The 10232-nt window shown below is 48.9% G+C and overlaps 1 protein-coding gene and 1 non-coding gene across 2 annotated transcripts; one reads left to right on the forward strand and one right to left on the reverse strand.

Moving 5' to 3' along the window:
* Nucleotides 1-1702: 1702 nt before the first annotated feature.
* Nucleotides 1703-3979, forward strand: LOC104300324 (gastrokine-1-like). The gene is made up of 7 exons (XM_054174912.1): nt 1703-1714; nt 2085-2138; nt 2472-2594; nt 2844-2978; nt 3182-3292; nt 3544-3682; nt 3885-3979. Exons 1-7 carry the CDS (start codon nt 1703-1705, stop codon nt 3977-3979), a joined length of 669 nt encoding a protein of 222 aa, XP_054030887.1.
* A 1540-nt stretch (nt 3980-5519) lies between these two features.
* On the reverse strand, nt 5520-5590 carry TRNAG-CCC (transfer RNA glycine (anticodon CCC)). Its single transcript has one exon. It is a non-coding gene; the product is annotated as a tRNA-Gly (tRNA).
* Between the last annotated feature and the right edge of the window lie 4642 nt (nt 5591-10232).

Raw genomic sequence — 10232 nt, forward strand, 5'->3', positions numbered from 1 at the left:
TTTCTTTCAGGATTCAGCTTCTTATAGCAAGAGGTTTTCTGTTTGGAAGTTAACCTTAATTAACTGCCTGTCCAGTACTGTGATTAATTATACCTGATGGAGTTTTGAGGAACCAAATTCATAGAAATCTGTCCTGAGGAACAAGAGTTTTATTTTTCTCCTCTGCCCTGTGCAGAGGCTCTTGTGTCTCACTAAAATTTATCAACCCACACTGGTCTGTGCTGTGGCTTTATCCATCCTGTGGAGGAGTGCAGGCAATTCCAAAGACAAGTTACTGACTTGGAACTCTGGCAAAAATCACTTCAGGCACATAGACCTCATCCTGTGTGACTTCCCATAGAGATTTCAGATCCTGCCTGCACCAATTACCAGTCCATACAAAAAACCAGGTCCCGTCTGCATTGTCTGGTGCTGCTGGGGACATATTCTCTCCTCTCATATTCCAACCTTCTCCTGTACTTTTCCCTGGGACAAAACAGCCACAGCCCTCTTCCCTTATCCCATCCTGTGTTCACCAGGAAAACTCACTCTGGAGGCCTTGAGGACTAGGGGCCAAGCACTCTAAGAGATGTTGCCCACCAGGCAGCAGGGATCTGAGCTGAGCAGAGTCCATGCTGCAGAAGGTCATCTGCAGCCCCAGCTGTCACAGCACAGCGAGCAGAGGCCAGCAGCCTTGCAGGGACACAGGGATGAGCTCCAAATCTCAATGTGCATGGCTGCTCCCACCCAAGGCGCTGAGGAGCTGCAGCCCCAGCCCCCACCACCGCCTCAGCAGCCTTTTTGTGCCCTTTTTGCTGCCCCTTGCTCCTCTCCCCCTCAGGCACCCAGTGCCACCTCAGCTCTGCCCTGCTGCTGCCATTGCCTGCTCTGCGCTCACTGCGCCCAGCTCTTGCCGTCCTTCACGAGGGGCAAGGCCATAGCCAAACCTCCCTGATTTCAGAACCTGATGGATTGCTGTTGCAGAGCCAGTTGGGACTCTTCACAGTGATCCCTGCCACAGACTCAGGGGCACACAACCTGCAAGCCAGCAGCTTGGCACAAACCCCAGGCATGCAAGAGCCTCCCGAGGAGCAGTGGTCACCTCTGTCCTTGCAGCACCACAGAAATGCAGATGGGGCAAGGGGAAACAGTGTCTGGTGGCACCTGAAAGAACCAAGAGGCCTCTCGTGCCTGGCCCAGATCAGTAAGGTTTCATCCTGCACAGCCTCTTTAGGGCAAAGCCTCTCTCAGAGCCAATGTTGTCTTTGGACCATAAGTTCTGCTGGGCCCTATGGTTACAGGGTAACAGGCAGAACGTTCTGGAAAGCACAGGGGCTCTTGTTGATTTTGCCTACACCAAGGCTGGGGTGGGGGGTTGTATGCCCTGGGCTATCTCTGGTCTTAGGCTTTGATGTCAGTTTTCAAAAGTGATTAGTAGAGGTCAGAAGGTTACAACAAAACATAATCAATTGTTCCCTGCAAATGGATCCTTATCCAATAATTATCAGAATATGGCAGATCAAATTTGCAGAAGCACAGGCCCCATATTAATGAAGGTTTTACAGCAGGAAATTATTATTGGTGAACAAGGGACAAGGATACAAATCACAGAATTATTTTAGTTCAACACTTGTTGCTGCCACATCTGAGTCTCACAACCTATATAAGGTGGACAGGTCAGAGCCTTCAATCCACCTGCACCAGCATCAGCTCTGCAGTCAAGATGAAGTGCATGGTGAGTACAGATTGCTCTTTTTTCCTCTTCTGAACTACAACTTTGACTCCAAGAATTGCCTTTATCTCTCAGAAGTGCCTATGCCTAGGGGGAGAGGGTTCTCCTTAGAAAGAGTAGCACTGAACCTGTGAACCTATCAGCACCTCCAGATTCAGCTCTGTAATCAACCTTCCATGTGTCTGCTCTGCATTAGTCCAGGGTAAGGCAAGGACGAGTCGCTTTAGGTGACTCTGGTCATTCCAAGACAAAAGCAAAAGAGGACCTTAAGGACTCACTGTGTGGTCAGGAGAGGAAAAAGGCTGCAGGATCCTCATGCTGGACTGGGCAGCCAGAGCTGCAGCTACACTTCTGGTTTCCATTTCTCTTTCAGATTGTGACTACCGTCCTCCTGGGCCTCTTCCTGGCTCCAGCCCTCGGAGTTTTTGTAAGTAGAGTGACCCAGCCACAGGCTGGGGGGGGAGAGGGTTTCAATCCCTCATCCATTAGTAGCCAAAGAGATTTTAATGTGAAGCTGGAAAGGGGCAACTTAGTAGACTTTAATGACAAAGTTTGCTCTCTGATGGGATGGCAGAAAGGGAGAGAGGCAAGTCCAGTTGAAATGGAACTAGAATGATTCCCATAGAGACTGCTGCATTCCAGGAGAGCTCAGAGGATCTTGCTTGGGATCACTCAGGATAGGATCAGGAGATGATTGGCTTTGGCCAGGAGCTTTGCCTTTGGGCCACAGTGCTTACCAGGTAAATGTGGCATCTTCCAGGTTGGGCAACAAACTGGACAGCAGGTGTTCCCTGGGCAGGACGTGTTCCCTGGGCAGGATGTCTTCCCCGGGCAGGATGTCTTCCCCGGCAGGCCGGTGTTCCCCGGGCAGGATAACTCTCAGGTAGGGTTTGGGAGCTCCTGATCCTCCCAGCTCGCTGCACTTGCAACCAAGACAAAACGCAGTGCTGGCTGCTGCTGAGATCACAACGTGGCCCAGGGCACTCTGCAGCACCCCACACAAGCAGTGCTGCTCTTGCTGTATTCCCTGCTTGCTGAGTATTCCTTGCTCCTGTCCCAGTCCCTCTGGGGGAAAGGGACCAAGTAAGCTGAAAGTCTGACAGTGTTGTGGAGCTTGGTTTTCTCCATGCAGAATCCCAACCTGAACCAGCACACCACAGTCATCGTGGGCACCCAAATTCTGACCATCAAAAGGCAGCTGCGTGTGGCAGTTATCGACCAGAGGAGCACCCTGAGGCCATGGAAATCCATCTGGAACTACCAGACGGTGAGTGGCACGGGGCTGGTGCAGCAAACGGACAAGGAGATCACCTCCAGACAGCTCAGCACACTCCAGGACTTGTTTCTTTCCGCTTAGCATCCAGACTCCAACTTCTGGGGAAAAACTCTCCCCAGTTCTTTCCTCGTCCATACAGACTTTATTCCTTCTTCTTCCCTTCAATCCTCACTTGTCACTGACTCCATTTGCAGGGTGTGATTGCCACCAAAGTGACATCAGAGGGAGTTTGCTACATTTCCACCATGGACAGGAAGCTGATGCCCACCTTTGATGCTCTGCCCAGACTGGCTGAACAGAACAAGGTAAGATTCCAGAGGAGGGCTTCCTTGGGAGCCTGTACAGTCCTGCAAAGGAATCGGAAGTCCGAGGCATGGCTGTTTCCACAGGCTTGACACCCAGAGTCCCAGAGTCACACAGCAGATGATGAGACAGTGCCCAGTAGAGCTGTGAGGGAAGCACCAAGCAGCGAGGCCCCACTGCAGGAACAGGGATATGCTTAGCAGGAAAGGGATGGAGGCACTGCACTTGCTGAGTGTTGTCATTTCCTGTTCAGCTCCTGCAGGTTCAAGGAAGACCTTCAAAGGAGGTCATCTACGTCATCAAGAGACCCATCATCAACCTCCAGTCCTATGGCCAAGAGATCTCCACCCTGTGCAGAGGCCTCACAACCTACGAGACCTACGAAGTGTATGGTGAGTGCAGGCAAAGGGACGGTGTCTGGAAGGAGCCAGCAGCTCTTTTGCCTCAGGGGTGATGCTCTTGCCCCTGCACACAGACACAAACCTTTCCTGTTTCTGCTGCAGCAATTCTTCAGAGCATTGCTGGCTGGGAGCAGCTCAGGAGCAGGCTGTTGCATTCTGACATTTTCCTTTCTCTCCTCTCTTCTTTTCCAAGGACCCCAATACACTGTCAACCAGGGATCATGCTCCAGATTCGATGTCCTCCACATTCTGGACCTTGTCTACTGCCGTGCCAACAACAAGGCCTAAACACCTGACCTTGCCTCAACCAAGTGCAGCTGCTCCCTTGCTGCTGCACCAGGCCAGCCCCAGTGCTGTTCCTGCTCCCTGGCATCTCCTCCTTTGGGAGTTTCCTTCTCCACCATTCAGATGCTCAGTTGTGACCATACCTTTCCAATAAAGTCCTCTAGCATGCATTAACTCTGGCTTCTCTCTCATTGATGTATCATTGTAGTGGTTTGAGCCTTAACTGGGCCTTAAGAGCTCAGATGGGGACAAGGCTGAGGATCCTTGCCCCGCTCTCCCCTCCTCCCTCCGAACAGACAGGAGGAAAAAAAAAGGGGAAGGAGCAAATTCACCAAGAAGTAATTTGGACCCTGCTTGGAAGTAGAAAGGTAAAGAATATTTTTATACTATATATAATCATATATATACATAACAATAACAGATATGGTTCACCAGGGCAAGGAACAAGGATGGATGGGAGGGGAAAAAAAAAGAAACAAGAATACAAAACCAGTCCCTCTGAAGAGGCGTGAAGGCAGCAGGGAGAAAGTTCACGCCTGACCATGTGGCAGAGGAGCAGGAAGGCAGCTGCAGTTACTCTTGTCCAGGAGAGTCAGGAGCCAAAAAGGGACCTAACATCCCAGTACACTCTGTTGTCCCTGGCCTCCACGTGGCTGGAGGTAGGGCACCTCTAATGCTGGCGGCGATGCCCACACTTGTCACAGGGTCCTGTGTTACTAGGGGAGGGGTCTCTTGAGTGAGAGGGACCTCTCCGGGAAACTGGGGCAGCCCTTCTCCTGGACGAGTTATCCCCATTGTGGCCACCTTGCAGTTCCCACACTCTGTTCCAGAGGGCAGAGGTGGGTTGGCCATGCCAGCTGTCCATGTTTTCTCCATGGTCACAGAGAATCCTCCATAGAGACCCCCTTGACATCCCCAATTGGCTTGGGGCGATCTCCTATGGGAAGATCACCTATTCCTGATTGCTGAAACCTGGACCCATTCTGAAGGAGAAAGGGAAGGAGAAAAAGAGGTATAGATCCCCTTTTTCAGTTCAGACATGGAGGCCTTAAGCTCTTTAGTCATAGCTTCTATGGCTGAGATTGTGTGTCTCTGATTTACACTGTCCTCATATTCCCTCAAGTTACTAGCAAATTAACAGTTTTAGGACTTCCATCCTGTCCAGTCAGGAGTATCCCTCCTAATGTGTGAGCATGTTTTTGAAGGACACCCTGGGTGAGTTTCTTTACAAAGGGCCATCTCATGGGCACCTCATCTGGGTCTGAAGGGAGCTGGCCATCTCCAGCACAGCCATCTGTCTCAGATACCGAATGCCCTGTTCCATAGCTGTCATAGAATCATAGAATAGAATCATAGAATCAACCAGGTTGGAAAAGACCTCAAAGATCATCAAGTCCAAGCTGTCACCCAAGACCTCATGCCTACTAGACCATGGCACTAAGTGCCACATCCAATCCCCTATAGAAAACAAAGCCCTCCTTCTTCTTAGACTTTTGGACAAAACTTGGTGCGAATCGGTGCCTACACTGACACCACTGCTCTATGCACCAGCCGGGAATCGAACCCGGGTCGCAAGAATGGGAATCTTGCATGATACCACTACACCACTGGTGCCCAGCCACATCTTTTGAGAGGTACCAGCTCTTTAGGATCAGCGGTACCAGCATTGAGGATCCAGGCCGAGAGAGTGTGTTCCATCAAGTTTGGCTAACTTTTCGTCCAGACCAGCCTCATGAGTCAGGGAGCCTAAAAGCATCACCTCCCTCTTATCTAGGTCGACTGTGTCCACACCTTCATCCCAACATCTCAGGGCCCATCTTAGTATTGGCTTACCCTCTTTCCATGTGTAATCCAGACGAGTTTGTGTAGGAAAGCAGAAAGTATCTGTGGAGAGTTTCAGGACAAGAAAGAACAACAGGCCACTGATACTGGAAGGATGGCTTGATGATAAAGAAGAGCTGACCATGGTAAACAACTTGAAGTGCGAGACAGGAGGACACTTGCCTCCATGCTGGAGAAGATCAAACTGATATGGGATGAAGATAACAATGGACAGCTGCATATCAAAGGAGAAAACTCAATTAGCAGCAGTGGTGCAAGAATGTCAGGGAATTGCTTACCCTGCTCAATTTTTCCTATATAAGCTGCTTGTTCTGTACCAATAAACGATTCCTGCCTCATCAACAAGGGACTCCGTGCATGCTTTCCAATAAGTTTGCCTCAGTTCCTTTCTGGGCAGAGATGTAACAGTTATTATCTCCTGATCTGAGTCATCCTCATGCACCGGTGGGTTCTGCGAGGTGCTGGGTGCTGCTGTTGTGCCTTCCTCACTATCTGTGTTTAGAGATGATTTTTGCATCTTTTTCCAGCATGTGGTGTCAGGTGCTAGAGAAACTATGTGGGCAGGAGCATTGGGGGTTAAGTGGGGAACTGCTGCTGGAGGGGCAAACCCTTGTGTCTGGGGCCTAGAGCAGATGGCCTTTTTTGCTGGGCAGCACTCACAGTATCACAGTATCACAGTATCACCAAGATTGGAAGAGACTTCAAAGATCATCAAGTCCAACCTGTCACCACAGACCTCATGACCAGACCATGGCACCAAGTGCCACATCCAATCCCCTCTTGAACACCTCCAGGGATGGGGACTCCACCACCTCCCTGGGCAGCACATTCCAATAATGAATGACTCTCTTGGTGAAGAACTTTCTCCTCACCTCGAGTCTAAACCTCCCCTGGCACAGCTTGAGACTGTGTCCCCTTGTTCTCGTGCTGGTTGCCTAGGAGAAGAGACCAACCCCTTCCTAGCTACAACCACCTTTCAGGTAGTTGTAGAGAGCAATGAGGTCACCCCTGAACCTCCTCTTCTCCAGGCTAAACAATCCCAGCTCCCTCAGCACTCACTACAACCCAACCCCTCCTTCTTTGTGTCCTTGGTTTAGTTGATTAGGTGGTGTTGGATGATAGGTTGGACACAATGATCTTGAAGGTCTCTTCCAACCTGGTTTATTCTGTTCTATTCTATTCTATTCTATTCTATTCTATTCTATTCTATTCTATTCTATTCTATTCTATTCTATTCTTCTTTACACAGTGCTTACAGTGTTCACAACATCCTACCCCTCGGCCATCAGAGCTTACAAAGGACTGCATCGTGCCCATTGTCTTTCTACAGAGAGTTCTTCATGGGTTAGTACCTCCCTCTCCCCACAAGGCTAGAGTGAATGCTATCATGAGTATTATATTTAAAAATACAGAACATATCATTATATAAAGTAATTTTCCCTCAAAGACATTCTTATCTACACGGTTAGTTTCATAGCCTGCTTCAGAAAAATTCTCCATGTCAGAGAATTATCACTGCCAGTGAAATTCATAGAATTTAAGATGTACATGCCCAGCTGCATTGGTAAAGTGTTTATCCAGTCAAGCAGCATCTCTATCATTAACCAAACCATACAATAAGTTATTAGTTGTAGCAGTTTGGGACAGGTCCCCCTGCTGTGCCCACATGAGAAATACCTCCTGTGTCCCGAAAGGGTCCAACCCAGTGGACCACATATTTCATCCCATAATGCCCTGCTCCCCTATAAGACATCATCAGGGGTCCTGCACTTCCTCTTTTCTTCCCTCACCACCACCTGGTAATGGGGGGAGCTGTCTCGTGGCCTTTTTGGGCCTGGCCAGGCCCAAGGCTGGGGGGAAGGGCAATCTTAGATCTGGCCAGCTGAGATTAGCCTAAAGGGGTTGGGGGGGGGGAGAAAGAGCTCTGGGGGTTTTGGGATGTACCCTGAGGTGGGGATGGGATGTTTCTGGGTATTCTTTGGGATCTCTTTTGTCACTGCACTTGTGGTTCTCTGTAAACATTCACTGCTTTTCCATTTTAACTTTACAACACTTTTTTTGCAATCCGTTTGTCTGAGTTTCATTTTTTGCCCGTGGTGGGGAGGGGGTCAGCCTTAACCCAACACATTAGTTTATAGATATGGGTCCAAAAGATCCAGCCAAAAACCCATGCAAGAGCTTGGAACATTAGAGTCTTCACAATTAACATCTCTACTTCCAATCCTTTCTTTCCAAAGTATTACTTTTCAAATACAATGTTATTTTTCAAACCCCACGTTGGAGCACCAATATATTGTGGTGGTTTAAGCCTTAACTGCAGTTTAATCTACCAACAAGAAAATAAAAATCTGGAGTTGGTTTGGAAGAAGGAGAAGTACATTTTTAAACAATATATATATATAGCAATAACAGGGAGAGTTTACAAGGGTAAGGAATAAGGATGAATAGGAAAATACACAAAATCAAATTTGGATGGCCTTGTGTCTCCTTTGATGGATGTGGATTTCAGTCCTTTAGAGACGCATGGACCTGACCACATGGCAGAACAAGGAGGGGCAGCTGTGGGTCCTCTCAAACAGGAGAGGCAGTAGCAAAGCAAAAAGAATGGCTGCCATAAACCTCCCCTTTATAGTCTTGCTGGACAGGAAGGGGGAGAGGAACAGACCAATTCAGAGCTGGGGGACCCTTCCTCCTGTGAGGGGGAAGCCAAGTCCACCTGGATCAGGTTTCTTCTGTCCCCTGGGGGAAGCAGGGCTCTTGCAACCATACCCACCCAGGATGGATGAAACCCAGCACAATAAGATAAGACAAAGAACCTTCTCCTCAGGAAATGGTCACATTCTCCCTCTTCACAGCCCCTTGAACAGGGTGAGGCAGGCACTGCAAATCCAGCACTCTGGTTTGATTTGTTTCCAGATGCCCTACGACTATGAAAAGTGCACTCAGTAGATCTGGCTCCTTCATTCCATGCAGCTCTGCTCCCTCCTGCTGGGCATTTGTGCTCATGCTTCTGCCTCACATCTGCTGCAGACCAAAGTGCAGAAGATCCTAATGTTCTCTGTAACAAGCTGTGCTTCACCCCTGCTGTTTCCATCACCCCTGCTCCAAGTGACTTGTGTTTCTAGATGATTGTGGTTAGCTTCTACTGAGAGTTTTCAGGACTTGCCCCTTCCTGTCTCCAAGGCCTTAACAAGTGCTGTCTGAAGAGCTGATCGCACTGCACAGACTCCCAAGGGGAAGACAGGGTTTGCATTCTGGTCAGTCCCAGGGCTCTCAGAGTGGGGACACGCATGCCTTGCTCATTAGAATCAGAGAATTGCAGCATGCACTGAGTTGGAAGGGACCCTTGAAGGTCATTGTTTATTCCAGCCCCCATGCAGTGACATCCCCAACGACAACAGGTTGCTCAGGCACCATCAAGTTTGCACCTGAATAACTCCAGGGATGAGGCCTCAACCACCTCTCTGGGCAACCTGTTCCATTAACCTCCTTGTGAAGAACTCCCTTCTGATGTCCAAGCTAAATGTCCTCTGCTCCAGTTTCAAGGCCTTGCCCCTCCTCCTATCCCCACAGGCCTGATGTGGTTTATGATCAAATTGATTAGCTGGAGCTATGATAAAATATGGATATAATTTATTAGATATCAAAAATGATTTTCCCAAGTTAATTTAATCCAGGTTCATTTGCCAGGTCGATGAGAGGTTGATTCCACAGATGGGAGGCTAATAAGCAGTGGAATAACAGTCTAGGAAAATCAGAAACTTGGAATACAGAGGAACTAACTGGAAGCTCTTATCAGTGTGAAAACAAAATGCAGTGCTGAGCCGAGTCCCTTCTGATTTAATATGACAAGCAGTATCTGTTCATCTTCATGCTTGGCCTGATGCTCTTCATCAGCAAGAGGTTACCCACATACACACAGGGAATGGCCCTGGTTTGAAGAGCTGATGGGACAGACCCAAATTGCCAGAAGAATAATGAAAAACAGGCTGAGGTGTAGCAGCAGAGGCAAAGAACTTTAGAGCAGGGCAAAGTTACACAAAAGCAAGGGACAAGGGAGTTATTGAGCCCTTGGACATGCAGAGGAATTCAGAGAAGTGAAAATGCCTTCTTGGCCACTGGGTGTCAGCCCAGAATTACAGGCTGTTCAGCTGAGCACAGCTGGTTACTTCATTCTCCATGCAGAGTGCTGGAAGTGCTGGAAGTGCCTAAAGTGCCATGAAAACAGGAGACCATCTGTGGTAGTTTTAGGCTCCCCCCATGAGTGCAGCTGTACCGGGCATGAGGAACTCCAGTCTGAGCTGGAATCCAAGGAGGCCAACAGGTTATGCTGCCATAGACATTGCTAATGCTTTTTGTCTCTATTCCCACAGCAGAGGAATGCAGACCTCAGTTTGCTTTTACCTGGAGAGGG

This window comes from Dryobates pubescens, chromosome 31 (assembly GCF_014839835.1).
Source record: "Dryobates pubescens isolate bDryPub1 chromosome 31, bDryPub1.pri, whole genome shotgun sequence".
Classification (NCBI taxonomy): domain Eukaryota; kingdom Metazoa; phylum Chordata; class Aves; order Piciformes; family Picidae; genus Dryobates; species Dryobates pubescens.